At 39.1% G+C, this 18293-nt stretch overlaps 1 protein-coding gene and 1 long non-coding RNA gene across 3 annotated transcripts in view; one reads left to right on the top strand and one right to left on the bottom strand.

The window, feature by feature from the left end:
• ITGA1 (integrin subunit alpha 1) overlaps positions 1 to 9836 on the bottom strand; it is a 166781-nt gene extending 156945 nt beyond the window's left edge. Inside the window, exon 1 of the mRNA XM_007195573.3 lies at positions 9702 to 9836. Within this exon, the coding sequence (XP_007195635.2) occupies positions 9702 to 9762 (61 nt within the window). The 5' untranslated portion in view covers positions 9763 to 9836. The remainder of the gene's footprint in view (positions 1 to 9701) is intronic.
• LOC130707342 (uncharacterized) lies at positions 329 to 7041 on the top strand. Of its 2 annotated transcripts, XR_009007240.1 has the most exons (4): positions 329 to 449; positions 1528 to 1575; positions 6374 to 6481; positions 6696 to 7041. It is a non-coding gene; the product is annotated as an uncharacterized LOC130707342 (long non-coding RNA). The 2 variants fall into 2 exon arrangements; XR_009007241.1 differs by lacking the exon at positions 6374 to 6481 and having other exon boundaries at positions 6696 to 7034.
• Positions 9837 to 18293: the final 8457 nt, after the last annotated feature.

Here is an 18293-nt window from a genome sequence, read left to right as displayed (position 1 = left end):
AGGCCGGGAAGGGGGCGGGGTCCGGTTCCTACAGGCACTTGCCTGGCGGGAAGCAAACACTTTCTATATGACTCTAGCGGCCGGGGGGAACACTTACTCTAGCCCTTCCGTTTCGTGGTCTCGCGGCGCGCCGCGTCGAACCGGCGCAAAAGACACCGGCGAACACCTCCTCCGCGGTTCCTGCGGCCGTACAGACCGAGGCCGATGCAGTGAGAGCGCATGCGCAACCCACGTCCTGCCTCCCGGCGCACGTTTTACGTCCCCAAAGGGGAGGCGGGGCCGCAGCTTGCGCGTGCGCAGGCGCACTAAGCCGGGAGGTGTTTCCCGGAGAATAAACCACCCAAGGAAAGTGTACGGAGTGTTTGGTGGCGACTCCTTCGTATTAATGCTGAATTTGGACGTCCTAAGTTTTCTCTTCCACCCCTGTTTGTGAAGAATCTGGGGAGTTTGTGAGTGCAAATATATATATATTTTTTCAGCTGTGTGCGGTTGCCCCGCTACACCTTCTCCCTCCGGGTAAATGCAATTTCAAAACTTACGGAAAAGTAAAAGGAACTCTGAAAAGTGCAGACTTGGCCCCAAGGTCCAAACCACGGCCCGCTTTGCTCCTGCCTTATCCGCACTCAGACGCCACACGCTTTTTGGAGTTGGTCTGTCCAGAAGCTGTTTCTTAAGAACGACTGGTCATGGTGCGTCTGGGCCTTGAGTAACGTGCCCAGCTGTTTTCCGCGCTTAATTAACCAAGTCTGCATGATCTGATTAACCCAGATGTTAGAACATTGATCCTAGAGAAAGAAGAAACCATCTATGGAATTTACCCCTGGATGGACCTCTCAGTTGCTTGATCTGATGTCCTGAGAATCCCAGAATCCAAGGTTGGCAGACTCAGCTTTCCGCAGCTCAGTAGCCTGTGAAATGTTTACGGAGGGGGAATTGGGTCTCAGTAGTTTAGAACGGGATCTTCACTGTCAAAGCTGAGCTGAGAGCTGAGGATTGGGGAAGTGGGGAAGGACTGTTTACTATGACCGACCTTGATTGAATAGCTACAGAATTCATTGGTAAGAAAAACCTTACGTCACTTAACATTTTGGGGGGGAAAGAGAGGCGGGGGAGTTTGGGAAGTGGGGATTGCCTCTTAAAAGGACCTGTGAATAGAAAAAGCCTACCAAAGTTTTCTTGAGAGTTAAGATGGGTTGGAGAGAAGAGGGCACAAATCTTCCCCATTCTCCTATCTTATTGCGTTTGGCATTTAAAGGGAAGCTTACCATCCTGAACTGGTGAGACAGGGATGAAAGGGAGCAATCTGATGTTGGCAGAAGTCTTGATACTCAAATCTCAATTAGCTTCTTCAGAGATTGTCAGGGGATACATAGGTCCCCTCCAAAGCTCTAGTGCAAAGTAGAACCAATATTTTGCGGCCTCTCTTCTCCCTCCTTCTCTTTCTGTACCTCCTTCCTTCCCCACCTTCCTATCATACTGAGTGCCCTCCCAAAGTTCCTAACTCAGACTGCCTTCTTCTACTTCCAGGAGAACCCAGCAGCTTTTCACTGAGCAAGGAACTGATCACACTGAAGTGTGAGTATGGCTTGTGTCTCCAAAGGACATGTATCTTTTTAAAAGGTGCTTGTTAAGCTAGAAGAATTCTTAACTGGTAGAGTGAATGTGTGTGTGTGTGTGTGTGTGTGTGTGTGTGTGTGTGTGTGACAGAGAGAGAGAGAGAGAGAGAGAGAGAGAGAGAGAGAGAGAGGGAGAGAGGGAAAGGAGGAGATGCCTTGAGATACTCCTTGATCACCTAAGTATAATCATCCGCCTCTTGAAAAATCTGCCAGGGATCGAAAACCACAGAATCACAGTGATAGGCACACAGGGACCTTGATAAATATTAGGTTTTTACTGAGGAGCTATCACTTACTGAATATTCACCAGGTATTTTCCTATGCTTTTTCTAGGCCTTGCCTGTAAGGTAAATATTTGTTATCCTCATACATAGGTGAAGAAAATGAATTACAGAGAAGTTAAGAAATGTATTCAAGATCACATAACCAGCATTCAAATCCAGGCCTGCTTAATTCCACACTCTCTCTTTCCACTGACACAATTCTACATTTATGGATGCTTGAAATCATCTCTGCAACCCCAAAGATTATGTGCTATTACCCACTGGCATTTCCCCTTAACTCTCACCTTTGCCAGTTAAACAAAGACTCACAGCTTAGGAACCAACCTAGGGCATTTGAAAGGAAGGTCCCTTCCTTGCTCTTTTAGTACTTTAAAACAGTCCTTATATTCTTTTCAACGTAATATTCCTTTTGCTCAGCCTAGGTCACCATTGTAATTCTTGAGAAAGATCTAATATTCTACTTTAGAAAAAGACACACATATTTCTACATTGAAAATCTATGGGAGACCCCCATAGACTGTTGATTCTGTGGTTCTTTTGTTTGTTTGTTTTAATTATGAGGCACACTGCTTTGGGCTGTCTTTTTAAATATAAATGTGCTTCAGTGATTGAACATACTACAAAACTTTTCACAGAATTATTATTTAATCTGAAACGTCTGTAACAGAATTTTCTTTTTAGTAACTTGAGCTTGTCGTTGAATGATCAGGTGTTTTTCTCCTAGACTTTGTGTTATAACTTAGTCTTTCTAGATCAGTCGTTACACTTTTGAGTTATTTGGGGTTCTCATTCCCTATTAATTAAAATCCAAATTCCCTGGCATTCAAGGCTTCCAAGACATGGCTTTACAAGCTTTATTTCTCCTTTAATTCAGAGTTTTTGATTTGTCTATCACTGATATCTTAAAATTAAGAAGTCACATTCTGTTTTATAATGTTACTAACAATTTAAAAAGAAGATTACTCTTAAAGTAAGTTTCTGTAAACCTATTTCAGTTTTTTGAGATAATCCATGCATAGATAAGAAAATGATTAATTTTTAAACACATCTTAACGAGGAAAAGGTCTTAAAATGTTCAAAAATAATGTATGATGACAATTAGTTTTATTATACTTGGTTTGGAAAATTATACTTGGTTTGGAAATGACAGTTTTATTATACTTGGTTTAGCCAGCACTCTGATTATAAATATCTAGTGATAATAGCAATAGTTTATTTAGAGAGAATGTGCTAACCTTAGATTGTACAAAGATGCCTATGTGACCTCCACAGGCAAAGTTAGTGGTCAACAGGGAGGATTATTCAGCTAATTCAGGCAAAATGGTGAAAGGGAAAAGGGAAAGGTTTTTTTTTTTTTTTTAATAAGGAACTTGCTGTACTCACTTACTATCTAAGTTCCTGTGATTAAAAATACTTACTTCCAATCGTCACAGAACAATACAAAGCTCCTACCAAATAAATAATTTTATCAACAAAAGTGTGTGTGTGTGGGTGTTCCTGTTTGTATGAATCTCTATACAGTACAAGATCATTTTATTAAAAATATTGCAATAAAATATGTAATTTTAGGAACTGGTCAATACCCATGCATTTTCAAACTGTAGTACTTGGCAAACTAAAAGTATATAGTTAATAAGAAAATTTTGAAAGTACATTGTAATTTGTATTAATAGTATAGGATTTATAATAAAATATGCAGACCATTCATCTTAATCATCTGAGGTTCTAATGTGATTGATTTGAGTGTCCTATTTAAATTTAAGAATTTACATTTATTTCAGCAGATCTCAGATAGTTCATAGAAAACAGCATATGTCTTCACTCCTTTTAATATTTGAATTATAATGATTTTTCAATTCAGATTTCTCATTTAATTTGTTTATAGAGCTCTACATTTGGATAAAACAATATTAATGCTTTTGCACATAAAATGAATTCTTAATACTAACCAGTACTTATACTGTAATCTCCTTTTAAGATTTAGTTGACTTTTTCATCTTCCTTTTAAGTTATAGAAGACGTTAGATCAAAATTAGGTCCCTTCAAATATACATGGCCCTAGCTCTAACCACCAATATGATAGAATATTAGAGATGTTAGAGCTTGCCAAAACTAGCGTTATTGATCCTATGACCTGAAACATTTTTTTATTACTTTATTGTCACCTTTCTCCTCCTGAAACTTCCTTTTTAAAGGGAGAGTATTCAGAGGAAGCTCTGCTCTTGGAATCTGGTGAGGTTGCTGGTGCCAGAGGAGCAATTATCCCCTGAATTAGATACAGATTTGGCTCTGGAAGAGAACTGAGAAGGGGGACAATGTTCACATCTTTGTACCTAGAAGGAGTGTGTCTGAAATCTTATGATGCATGTTTTAAAAGTACAAAGAAATGTGATAGAAAATTGCATGTAGGTATACTGCATGTTATTTATTATAATTTTCAGATGTATATTTTCCCACATTTCAACATCTCTTGAAACTTGGAGGCATCTAACCATTTAGCAATTATAATTGGATTGGCAGTACTTTTCTTTCTTAATAGCACATAAAATAACGGTGCATCATTCAATTGATGGTGTCTTCCATTCAGTTAGATATAAATATGGGTAGATGGAAATAGGTAGGTGGGGATATAATTAAAAGAGACAACCTGACCCCTTAAGTATTATTATGAGTTTGTCTGTAGTCTAGTCTTTTGTGACTCGTTCAATAACAAATTTTCAAGTGACTATTATTCTAAGATGGTAGAGATAATAAACAAAGACCCTATCCTCACAGAGCATACAGCGAGCTGGGAAAACAGACAATTAGATGTTTAATTTTAATATGTGGTGTATTATAGAAGCAAAAGTGCTAAGGGCATACAAGTCTCTGGGGGAGGGGGTCCAGTCTACTCCAGTGGGTTCTTGGAAATCACATTCATATGGGGACTTGAGGATCAGTAGCAGTGTAACTGCTTATGCAAAAGCCTGGAGACTTCAGAGGAACTGGCACAATAGAGGAGCTGAAAGAAGCTCAATAATGATGAGGATGAGAATATATTCAGCTCATTTACATCTGTTGATACTCTACTGTACTTGCTTCGAGAGCGAATACAATTCTCCAGGCACAGACCACTCTGAATAGGCAGCGTATTCTGACTTTAGCATTGTGACAACAGTTCCAAATATCTTTCATCTCAATTTCCTAACATGAATTCAGATACACTATTTTGTATTTCATACCACAGAAGAGCAGTGTAGGTAAAGAATAGCATTTTGATGCCTAGTTTTCTGAATATATTTAAAACATGAGCTCCTTTATTTTATAAAATACTTAAGGGGCATATTAAAATTCAGCAAGTTCTACATCTAGTGGGAAGTTTGTTCGGTTGAGGTGCTGGAACACAGGTAGAGGAACATCCATCTAAGGAAGTAAGATCCACAGTTATAAGTTGTGGTCCAAGAGCTCATGCATCAAAATAGCATCATGACAGCAGGGAAGAAAAATAGGCAAACTAGTTTGGCATATATATTTTATTGCTACTGTCACTGCCTATTTATTAAACAAACAAACAAAACTCCTATGAATTTATTGCTGCCTTTACAGACATCATAATGACTTAAATATTTTCACTGTCTTCCATTGTGTGTCATTGGAGGTCATTTCTTTGTTATGGGTAAGTGGCTGACTTCCTTCCATATCCAGCCATTAGCTCACTTCTTTTAGAATAGGAAATCTTGCCTGTGAAAAATGTCACAAAAGAAGACTCCTGCTTTCAGGCTAACTAAAATGTTTCTAGGGAGGAAAGATATATAACTCAATTAGGGATAATTCTATATTTGTATTCTTAATAACCAGAGATAGTAGTCTTATTTGAGTTACAATTAATGTAGGGAGAGACATCATCTAATTTCACTATATACCTAAAAGTCATGGAAATAACAGACTCACTTCACCATTAATTAGATCCTTATCAAAGTCTTTTAGACAATTATGCTTGGATTTAACATTTAGAGGGCTGAGCAAGAGAGAAATGGACTTACATTTAGACAGCCTGGTATATTATTTCAGAGCATGAGAGATCTGAATTGAGTACAAGCTTTGCGGTTTATTAATTGGGAGACTTTGGTCAAATTAGGCTCTTAGTATTTTGGTTTGTTCATCTCTAAAATATGGATAATAGTTCCAGAATTTTCCCTTTTTTGAGATTAAAATGTAATATGTGCAAAGTTCTTGGCACAGGGCCTCTTATCTAATACATTCTCAGAAAATATGTGCCTTTCAGCAATAAGTTGTGCTAGTTTTTCTCTGTTATTGTTTGTCTTGACCCTTGTCCCCTGGGAGTTTGAATTCTGCCATTTGGACATGGCCATTGGGATGGCCGGGCAAGGCATTAGGGGGTAGAAGGAAAAGCAGGGGTATTCATTTCCCCTGCTTTCTCCCTGCTATGCTTCAACTTTGGCACTAGCTGTATTCTTCTTCATATGGCCACAGCTCCTGTCCAGTGGTCCCCCTCCCATAGCCACAGTTCACAGTCAAGCTGACACTGCTGCCTTCTCAGGCCTAGGAACGGCAATGGCTTTTCTTCTCATGTTGCTTCAGGTACTTTCTTTCTACTATTGCTCATTCTACGTGCTCCAGCCATCTTTTGTCAGTTCCTTTATATGCTTCTGCCAGCAGTCCCTTGATTTAATTTTCTTCAGTTAAATCCTTTATATATGCCACTAGTTTTTTTGCTGGGACTTTGACATATATAAAATAACAATAAAGGGCCTCCCTGGTGGCGCAGTGGTTAATAATCCACCTGCCAATGCAGGGAACATGGGTTCGAGCCCTGGTCCAGGAGGATCCCACATGCTGTGGAGCAACTAAGCCCATGCACCACAACTACTGAGCCTGCGCTCTAGAGCCTGTGAGCCACAACTACTGAGCCCATGAGCCACAACTACTGAAGCCCACACACCTAAAGCCCGTGCTCCGTGACAAGAGAAGCCACCGCAATGAGAAGCCTGTGCACCGCAGCGAAGAGTAGCCCCCGCTCGCCGCAACTCGAGAAAGCCCGTACACAGCAACAAAGACCCAACACAACCAAAAATAAATAAATTAATTTTTTAAAAAAAGCTTAAGAAAAATAACAATAAAGACTTTGTTTGGACTTAGAGAAGGGCATCTTTCTTGATGAATCATTTTTAAATGTTGGGAAATGCTAATACAAGGCAGTTCTAAATATAATGGGAAGTTTACTGGGACGGTTTATTGGGTAGGTGGTTGTTGGGATGTAAACCCAGCTTTGAAGACTGGGGAGAGTTTGTTTAGATGGCAGGGGGTGGTAAGAAAGAAGGGTGGAGTGCTCTTCTAGATGCAGAAAACAAGATTCCGTGCGCAGTAGTAAGATGAGCATGAGGATTAGGGGGAAATAAGGAAATGGGACTGGCTATCATGGGCAGTTTATGTTCAGAGGCTTTGGTAGGCAGAACAGTGGTCTCTCAAATATCTTCATTTCCTAATCCCTGGACCTGCAAATATATTACCTTATATGGCAAAAGGGATTTAGCAGATATGATTATATTAAGAATCTTGATATGGGGAGATTATCCTGGATTATTCAGGTGAGCCCAAAGTAATTAGGATTTTAATAGGAGGAAGGAAATAAGGTCAGAGTCAGAGAAGGAGATGTGATGATGAAGCGGAGTCACAGGAAAAGATTTGAAGATGCTACTTTGCTGGCTTTGAAGATGAAAGGTGGAGCTGCATGCCAAGGAATGCAGGTTGCCTCTAGAATCTGGAAAAGGCATGGAAATGGATTCTCCCCTAGAGCCTCCAGAAGAAATGCAGTCCTGCGTGCATCTTGATTTTAGCCTAGTGAGGCTTCTGACCCACATAACTGTAAGATAGTAAATTTGTCTTGTTTTAAGCCCGTAAATCTGTGGCAATTTGTTACAACAGCAATAGGAAACTGATAGAGGCAAAGTAGGAGACAGAGGGTGCTGGATTAGGGCAGACCCTGAAAGGTCAGTTGAGAATTTTGGATTTTATCTGAAAGACAACAAAGAACCACCAAAGGTTTTTGACTAAAGACTAAGGAATGATGAAAATTATGTATTAGGAAGATGAATTAGAGGTTAAGTTCAGAATGAAGACAAGATGATGAGTTCTGCAGTACTGTGCAAGGGTGGGTGTGGTGATAAGACCCCAGATTAGCTGTGGACTCTATGAATTGATGAGAAGTTTGTTAGGAAGCTGACAACATGATGACTGACAGGGTAACCAACAAAGGAAAGGAAGAAGTCAAATTTCAGATCCTTATTGTGTTGTGAAATGGGCATAAATATAGCACATATAAGGAACCTGTTGATTCTGAGATAATAACTTTAAACTCTAAATTTCAATATGATTGAATAATATATGTGTATAGATATAGATATAATACATATATACACACAAAAGAGAATTAAATGTAATTTAGAAACGTGTATGCATTATTTTCCTTTAAGTTCCTTCTTGGATTTAGCAAGGTTTATTACCCCCAACAATTGCAGAAAACCCACAGTATACAACTTGTGGCTGTTTTAGGCATGGGGAAATAAAGTAGTTGAATTTAAAATATATATATATATATATGTATAAGAAATTATAATTTGTTTCTGTTTTTTCAAGTTTCATTCTTGTCTTTTTAGAGGATATGCAGACCTCGTTTGATCATTTCTGCATTAGTGACTGCTTATTTAGTAAAATGAAAAAAGTACAACTTGAGTAGTTAGTAAACCATTCATATTTTGCACAACAACAAGAAAAAAATGCAAACAACCTCCAAAAAATTTGAGCTGGAGAGGAGTCATAGGTCAAACACATGTAAAGGGTAGTGACAGTGGCTGATAAGGTCAACCATTCACTGCAAAGTGGTTCAGAAGTTGCCACTGTTTGGATTATTGGCCCTTTTCACACAAAGCTTCACCCTATCTGCCTTCTCTTTCTTTCACCCTTGCAACTTTTCCCTCTCAGTCAGTAACTGGTAAAAAAGATCTGACCACGGGTTAATCATTTGGAAAATCTTAGAAAATGCTATGATTCAACCTGTTTTCTAAATTGAACGTAACTTTGCATCTCCACTGTGTTTAAGTCTCTCCTGAAAGATATCTATTTATGCACAAGTAACAATACTATATTTTGCATTTAAAAATTTAGTCGGCTGTGTGATATTTACAAAGTAAATGTTCACTATTCCTTCCTCAATTTCAATAGGTTCCTTCTCCTGGGTGTTAACACAGAAACATCATTTCGAGACAAGAGGCAACTTTACCTTGCATTCTTCCCTTTCCTCATTTTGTAGCAGAAAATATCTTGAGTACTTGACAGCAAGAAAATGAATAATACCCACTCTTGAGCAACCTGAGGGTAGGAACTTTGCATATAAATCAGGTGCCCGATAGTTACCGCCCTCAAAAAAAAAAAAAAAAAGAAAAGAAAAGAAAACAAAAGGAAGGTAGAAGCTATCAGCAAAGTCCTAAAATACCACGTATATTGTCAAAACAACTTTAATTTGAAAAGTCAGTTCCACCTTGTAAAGTTTTCAGCTCTGCTCCCGCCTGACATTGGGGTGGAAGGTTTTGAAACGACATCAAAAGTAATTCATAACAAAACCCAAACGCAGAAACTGCTTTCTGTACTCCAACCTGCCCAGACTACCTGGAGCGCCGGAAAGTGGATCCGCGCTCCATTCTCCCCTCCGGGCCGAAGCTCTGCATGCCTCCCTCCCCACTTTAAGCCCCTAGTCTCGAGTCTCGAGCGCAGGAGATGCTCAGAGATAAGCAGGGTCACTCACCGGTGAGGAGCCAGCAGCAGGCGACAGCGACCCCTGGGCTGGCGCGGCGCCGGGGGGCCATAGTTGGAGCGGCCGCAGCGCCCTGGGACGCGCTGGATCGGAGGGAAGGACTCGGCCAAACCACGCGCTGGAGCCGCGTTGCTCTGGGCCACTCCGCCCGCCGCCGTGGGTCTCAGTCGCTAGCCCCGTTGGCCCCGGCGCCTGGGAGCAGCACAACGATTTCCTGTGTTTTCGACCAGCCCCTCTAAGTTCGCTTCACGCTTCTCGCATCCCAGAGGGATTGCCACATCTCCCCGCCGTTCGCACTCTCGGGCTCTGAAATCCCACTGGCAGCCTCCCAGGCTCTGTCCGAGACATGGACAAATAAAGCCAGCTTCGCGGGTCCTTGTTTAGGCTAAAGTCCACGAGCTGCGAAGCAAACCTTAAAGGGACATCTGCCTTTCATTGAGAGGGTGATTCCGCTCCCCGCGCCAACTCCCTAAGGTAGTAGGGACGCAGCCGAGGGCCGGACCTTCGGGAGGGTGGCTCCAGCCCAGTGGCTCCGCCTTCGCACCCCTCACTTCTCCCCGGGTCTGGGCACGGAGGGCACTTTCAAAGTGCCGGGCTCCTAGGCCCTTAAGGGGAGGCTGCTTTCCTGGGGTCCGATTGCGCAGAAGGGATCGGTCCGTCTATGCAAGAGAGCAGATCTGGAAACCCCCGTGCCTCTCCTGTGGACACTTGAACTTCGCTGTCCAGCCTTCTCACACTAAAAGTGGGTGGGGGCGTCCACCCCGGCACGCCCCGCTGAGGGCTTGGCTTTCACTTACGGAGGGTTTCCTTCCTTTATGGCGATTCGTGGTCACAGGGAGGCTTTTCTTTGGGAAGACTGTGATAAGCTGGGGGAAAGGAGAACCAAGACTGGGGGAAAACACGAAAGAAAGAAATGCAAGAGGGAAGCGGGAGGGGAAGGAAGGGAGGAAAACAGTCTCGTTAGAAATGGAATGTGTGTGGGCAATTTTGTTTAATCTGAATTAGGATGTTTGTACACTGGAAGTTGAATCTAATAAAGAATTTAGGGCACTGTTTTATTTCTTGTTGCTACAGACTTTTATAAGTAAGAATGCGTTAAGTCGGTTGCATGTTACTCCCTCCTTCCTCGCTCCCACTACTCTAGGGAACTGAGAATTGGGAAGGTAAGTTGGCCCGTCAGAACGCTGGGGCTTGGACCCCACTCCCTGGGAGACCCAGGCCACTTAGGAGTTTGCAATGCTTCCCTTGTCTGGTGAGTTGTACATCCTTTGAGTCAAGAGCCACATCTACATGTTAGCTTCACCGAATACTTGCTATTTTTAAATCAGCTGTGTTTTAGTGGTTTTGAGAATTTCAAAGAAGGGGAAGGAGTGGATGAGTGGATTTGTGTTTACAGGTGGTGGAGGGACTCAATTCTATGCAACTCCATTCGATTCAATTCAATTCAATTCAACTAATTACTAACTGAAAGTTTCTGTCTAGCAGGTCTAGGGCTAGGCAGGACAAGAGTGCCACCCAAAGGAGGACTCATTGCCTGGAACACAGTACAGGTGACACAGTACAGAGAATCCAAGGGAAGGGCAGAGAGAAAAACCACAAGGATGATTGAATAGATTGCCAAGTAGAAGATTGCAGGGACTAAAAGTTGGAGAAGACAAAATTTTAAAAGTTTAATGAAGATCAGAAGTAGGGTGGGCAGAGGTGAAAGGTTGAAGGCCATCAAATCTCAGAAAAGGACCTATCCGCCAAAGAATTGTTCTTCTAATTTATGAATTTGAAGTGATTCACTACTTAGTAAGTATATTAAAAACCCTGTTTCCCCCTGTTTCCAGCTCTCATATTTTCATTTCTTAGTCCTATCTTCAAAATTGCAGAAATAAGTCTCTAGAAAAATTGCCTTGTGTTGGGCCACTGTTCAGTCCCACTTGGCTTTACTTGGGCTCCTTTGCCTGCATTCAGTGCTCTCACTACCCCAGTTTGGCTTTCCAGTCTCTCCCATCTTCATTAACTTGATATCATCAACCTGCTTCCTGCTGCTCCCCTTTCTGGGAAAGCTCTGCCACAGAATGCCTTTCCGGTGTATACCCCACCTCTCTGTCTGTAGTTTCACTTATGTCTTATGCTTCTCAGTATGACCCAAAGGGCTTTGCACAATAATCAGTAAATTCTGATTAATTGACTTATGCTTAGACATTAAAAAATCATAATATTTTCCTAAAAATATTTCTCCAAATTGCTCAGAGTTTTCAAAAACAGATAATAGTGTATATATAATGTGTGTATGTGTGTGTGTCTATGTGTGCATATACATATATGTACACATATATACACATGCATATATGTATATGGAATTATAGAAAATTGCAATATATTGAATTATAAAAAATGAAAAGAGAAATTGTAAAATTATATCTTATTGAAATAAAGTAGGATTAAAACATACTTATAATCAAGGCTGTAGTTACTGGGAACTTTACCTTTCTTTGGGAGGGTTAATAAATACTTTGAATTTAAATATTTTTAAAATCTCCTCTAAGATTTACAAACTAATGGTGATAACCAGTGCTATGGTTGAAGTTAATTTTCATATGTGTTATGAATCTTATGGCTATATTTATTGATCTTCTTCATGTCAAATCAATGCAGATGTAGGAAAGTATTGCTGGAGAAGTAAATTTAGAATAAGTGTTCATTTTCTGAATTTCAATAAATCTAAACACAAATCAGTGTCAGGAAACCTATTTTCTTAACCAGTTTTATCCTGACTAACAGAAAGACATGCCATTGAGTGAACTGAGACTTAGAGAAGATAAAAGCTGTGGTCACAATCTAGTAATTAAATGAGGTCACTTGATGGCTAATGCTAAGCTCTAGACTTTATACTGTATACTTTTCTATTTTAAGTGAGACCTAATCTGATCAGATCTCTTTTAGAGTTTGGAAATATGGGTGAAAAAAGTACAGAGAGGTTAGAGGCTGAACTGATTAAGAATTTGGAAAGTAGAGTCTATGAAATGAGGCAAAAGTAATTGGGGTTACTGACCAATAATCTCAAAAAGAGACACAGATACTTCATTCCAAAGTATTCTCCTTGGAGCTAATCTAATATAATGAGAAAGATTATGGTAGGTTCTGGAGTTAGACTGCATGGATTCAAGTCCTGGAACCACCATGTGGTAGCTGTGTGATTCGGGAAGAATTATCTAGTGTCTCTAAGCCTCAGTTTTCTCAGAAGGAAAATGAGGATGAAAATATTGCCTTTCTCTGAAGATTGTTGTGAAGATTAAATGAGAGAAGCCTACAAAGCATTTAGCACAGTGCCTAGATTAAAGTACAGTAAATGCTTAGTAGAAATGAATCATTCTTCCCAGTAGTAGGAGAATTAGTATTAGATTGACAGTGGAAACATAGGGTGGGGCCTCTGTGTGGTGGGCTCTATAGGAAGTGATGTAACTGGATGGGCATCAGAAAGGGAACTTTAGTGGTTGGCTAAAAACATTTCCATCAATTCCTATTATTGTTTCTAGAATCCTCACCTTTAGAATATTTACTTTGGATTAGGAAATTATCTTGAAGATACCCCTATAAAATGGGTATACGTTAAGACATCAGAACCTCTTATGACATTAGCAAGGATTTGCTTTTCAAATTAGCTGGTTGTCAAAAGATTATTCTTATTATTTTTTTAACAAGAGAAGAAAAATTTCATTAAGGGGTTGGGAATAAAAGAGAGTCTAGAGTTCTGCTTCTGGTGTAAGCCAGGGTTCTTTGGTAGTACAATCATGGATTCTCAAGGCCACAGCATAAATAAGGTATCCCCATCTGGGTAGGAGGGTGGTGTCACTTTTACTGAATAATAAATAATTTTTAAACTATTGTATGTTAAAATAACATATTTTTATAAGAAAAATACAAAATGATGTGTTTTGAAAAGTTAAATGTGAGGTCTCAAATACATTTTAAGGTATCCTCAAAGTGTGCTTTCATTCTCCCTCTGACTCTGAGGATTCTGGGGTAGGTGGTATTGTCTAGAGCTGCTTCTGTTTTTACAAAGATTTCATGATGATTCAGATTTTAAAATTTACTATGTATGTATTCAGGGTAATGCACTCCAAGACAATGATACTAACTCACGGTGCTAACCCATATGGGCAGCTCAATCTAGTTCAATAATTTTTGAGTTCCTGCTATGTATCAGACTCCAGGGCTATGTTCTGCAGAGGCAAAAATGGGTAGAACAGTTGTTTTTCTACTGAAAATCTGTCCATTAATTTCTTTCACTTGTAGGTAGGAACAGAAAATTAGCAGTTTTGTTCTCAATTCTAACATTGATGTGTTTCATTTTAAGCCTGTTAAATTAAGCAGTCTTGTGAAATTACCACATTAGTTGTTGCTACTTCAACTTAAGAACCCATGATTGCTTCTTCTCTGGACAAAATAAAGTCGTATGTATGACGACAATGATGTGGGGCTTGAACTTCATCACCAACCAATCTTTTTTGTTGTTATTGTGTAATGTTCTTGTGTGAATGTTTTTTCACTTAAAATATGAAATAGGTCTTCCTCCCGCCCTATTTCCTGGACAAGTCTGTGCCAGAAACCTGGTCCAAAGACGTTTGGGCAATGGGTACTTATGAAAAAAGTCTGACTTCAGAATCCTGGTGAGGGACAGATCTTAACACTGTAGTAAACTTCTCTAAAACTTCTTGGCAGACTTCAACATGAGTGAGACAGTAAGACTACAGTGGGGGAGGGAGCGCCAGGGTGGTGCCCTGGCAAGAATATTCACTTTGTGGCACTCTCTGACTCAGAATAACCAGTACTCAGGAGCAGTTAACATTTTAGCTGTGTTGCTGGATCCCTTAATTTGAAATGTGAGTTAATTATATTTTAAGATATTAGGCAATTCTAGAATTATTTGAGCAACTTGATTTAAATATTTTCCTTTAGCCAATTTCTAAAAAGTTAAATCATAGATGGACTCTAAAAATCCCAGGATTATAGCAAGTAAATGATTAGTTAGTAATCAAACCGGGAAGATAGGTATTTCTTATAATAGGACTGGGTCACTAGATATGTATGTATAAAAATAAATACATCAAGAGAAAGAGTGTCTATTATTTGGCTCTGAAATAATAAATAAATTATTTTACAAATTATGTGGCTATTTTTCATCTGCTTTACTAGACTATAATCTATATCAAGACAGTCAGTTAGTCATTTTTATTGCCTGCAAACATCTGCCCTCATGTAATTCATTCATTCCAACATTTATGGAATTATTTCTGTGCAGCAGGAAGTCTTCTGGGTCCTGCAGATTCAGAGATGTTGAATTGTGTGGCCCTACCCTCAAGAAAATTCACAAGCTACCTAAATATATGCATAGAAAGATATTTCTAATTGCATCTGATGAACCCTAGAATAGAGGGTAAAGTCAACAGGAAGAAAAAGACAGAATTTCAAAGAGATGGTGGCACTGGAATTTAGCCTTGCAGGAAGTGGGCAAAGGTTTCATAGATGGAAGAAGGGTAACGGGCGTTCTAGACACAGGCAGCATGAAATGCATGAATAGAATGGAATAGAAGTTAGGAAAGGCAAGTGAAGTTGTGACCAAATGTGCAAGAATCTTGGAAGGATGCCAAGGAATTTGGAATTCTTATAAGCATAGAATATTTTCATAGTTCTGAGTGACATATTCAAACATGTTTTTTACTCTATTTTTATTTTCTTCTCTTATTTGTTTCCTGAAGTGGCTTCATTTGATCTAATTTTGAAATATATTAGAGGAGATGAAATATATTAAAGCCATGAAGCACACTGTGAAACTTTTATCCCCTAAATTTTTATGCAGTGCCTTCCTTAAGGAAATTTATTGTTATTTATTATCAATAAATACAATTACGTGCACTACTAGGATAAAGGTGGAAGACTGGACATTTGTCTGACAAAACAACACGGATAGCCTAGAAGAATAATATTCGGTGGTTCTTTTAAAGTTTGAAGAAGATGAAAATGAAGCCACTTATCATGATGCCTAAAAGAAATTTTAAATACTCCAGTCGGATACCATATAATAGGTATTTAAATATTAGTAAAGATATACTACCAATATTGGCCATTTTAATCTTTTTGGTCCCAAAGTAGATCAATGGAATGAAGGCAGCCGTGAACTCCTAATCATCCAAGTCTTTGTTCTGTGGGGTGAGGACTGCTTTTAAAGGCCCTGCCCTGAAAGAGGAGGTGTGGGACTTTTCATGAAAGATAGCCATGACTAGTTGATCCCCCTCCAGGAAAGGAAACTGTGGGCAGCCAAGAGGATGGAGCCAGAGATTTTGAGTTAAAAGCCACTAAAGTTGCCAGGGTAAAGCAAGAAGGAACAGCCAAGTGTGAGTAGGCAATGAAGACAGAAGCATTGTGGAGCAAGGTTGGAACCAGAAGGCTTAGAAAATTCAAAACTAAGGCCATAAATACCAGGATCTGCCCTGATTTTTCTTTCATTTTGGTCCAAATGTGCTACAAATGCACAAGAGAAGAGTTTAAAGTACCTACTATGGACTTATGGCTAAATGTTTCTGAGCCATAAAAAGTAATAGGACAAGTAATTGTAATACTAAGTGTATTAGTAAGGCTAGAAAAGAAATGATAAGGTTAATTAAACAATTATATGTGTATATTGCAGGGGAGAATTCCATAGTCATTGAAATGAGGAAACTATTTTTATGAGACTAAATTTCTCTCTCAAGCCCCTAATATACAGAGAAGTAATTCAGTGTTTTCTTCTCTTTTATTTTTTCCTGGGAATGAATTTTTAATTTTTTTAAATTTAATGCTTGCTGAGAAAAAAAAAAAAGGAAGAATATATGACGAAAAGAATGAGTTTTCCTTTCATAAGATCTACAGAAAGTTGTTGAACTCCTTGGATGAAAAAAGAGTTGTAAAGGATATAGGAATGCAGAGAAATTGGTGGATCCTGAGGTGGCGGAACAGGGCCTAGAACGACTACAAAGAATGTTAATCTCTTACGATCTTATAACTCATTTTTACAATAACCACCCTGCCAAAAACATACAAATACAAATAGAATAAGATCTTTTGATATAAATTCAATCTACCTAGAGTAACAATATTTAGATTTTCCTTATCATCTCCATAATACTTAGTTTTGAGATTGTTGTATTTTATAACACTAGAAGTTATGGAAAGTGAATCAGAATTTTCTACTTTGTGGTGACCAAAGTTAACTCTTCTGAGTAAAAATGGTATTTTTATTCCATGAAAATGTCTTAATGAAAAACTCATTTTGTGTGAACTATAGTAATAGGCATGCTTGTGCAATATTAAAACAAACAAGAAGGGAGAAGTATTTCTGGAATTATAGAGTAAGTATCTCAAAAATTCTGCTCCTCCATAAAGGCCATGAGAACTTGGGCAAAAATTGTCAAAATCAACTTATTCCGCCCTCTGGAATTAAACAAAGAGTTTCAATTTTTTTTTTTTAATTAGGAAAACAACCTTAAAAAACTGGCAAACTCTGTGGCATGTTAATTTCCCCTATTTCCATCCCCTTCCTCCCAGCTCTGTGGTATCCTGAAAGCAAATGGCCTCACAACTAGAGTAACTGAAAATTGGCAGTCTAGCAGCCACTGTATGTGGCAGAACGGGTTTGGACCTCCCCAAAATCCCTAACCCAAGAGAATCATTACTATTTGACTTGAATGGCAATTTCCTGAAAAGTTCCATTCTCAAGATTTGTCTTTATTTGCCTTGATTCAGAGCTAGCTCTGTGAAAGTAAACCTATTCCAAAGGCATTTGTTTAAAAAAAAAAAATCATTAGCCATTGTTTCACACAATGGTGGCTTAAAGCAGCAATACCAGTCAGGGCTAACAAGAGGCTGATGAAAATGCAAAAGAAAAAACTAGAGAATAAGATGTTCATAGAGAACTTTGAAAAAGTTCTACGTATTTCTGAGACTATAGGACATGTGCTTGTGCAGGTCTACTTGTATGCTCCAGAAACACCTGAGAAGACTCTAATCTCTCACCTCGGGCTGACCTTGAATCTCTGCAGTCAGGAAGTAAAGGCTAAGGCAGAATTGTAAACTGACCAGTGGAGCGTTGAAGATGCACCCTAACATGCAGAGAGAGCCCTTCAGCAAAGGCTGGGAGACTTGATGTTTCAAGGTATTAAACAGAAATCTGTATTTAATCATTAAGTGACTATTAAGCTAACCAACCAGAGACTTCAGTAGCCATAAAAAACAAAGACTTTACAGAATTAGTCTAGGAAAATCACTCAGCAAATATACACAGCAGCAATAGCAGCAACAGCAGCAGTAGCAACAATAACAACAGACCCTAGAAAGTGAGGTAGTTTGCAGAACCGCCATATTATAATATTTTAAATATCCAGTTTCAACCAAAAATGACACATAAACACAGGAAAAAAGCAACAATAGAAACCATCCCTTAGGAATCCTAAATGTTGGACTTACTAGAAAAAAACCTTTAAATCAGCTATAAAATGTATTCAAAGAATCAAAGAAACCGTGTCTAAAGAATTAAATGAAAGTATGAGAATGATG

Source organism: Balaenoptera acutorostrata, chromosome 2 (assembly GCF_949987535.1).
Source record: "Balaenoptera acutorostrata chromosome 2, mBalAcu1.1, whole genome shotgun sequence".
Taxonomy (NCBI): domain Eukaryota; kingdom Metazoa; phylum Chordata; class Mammalia; order Artiodactyla; family Balaenopteridae; genus Balaenoptera; species Balaenoptera acutorostrata.
Note: the sequence above shows the minus strand (reverse complement) of the source record. Positions and strands in the feature narration are given on the sequence as shown.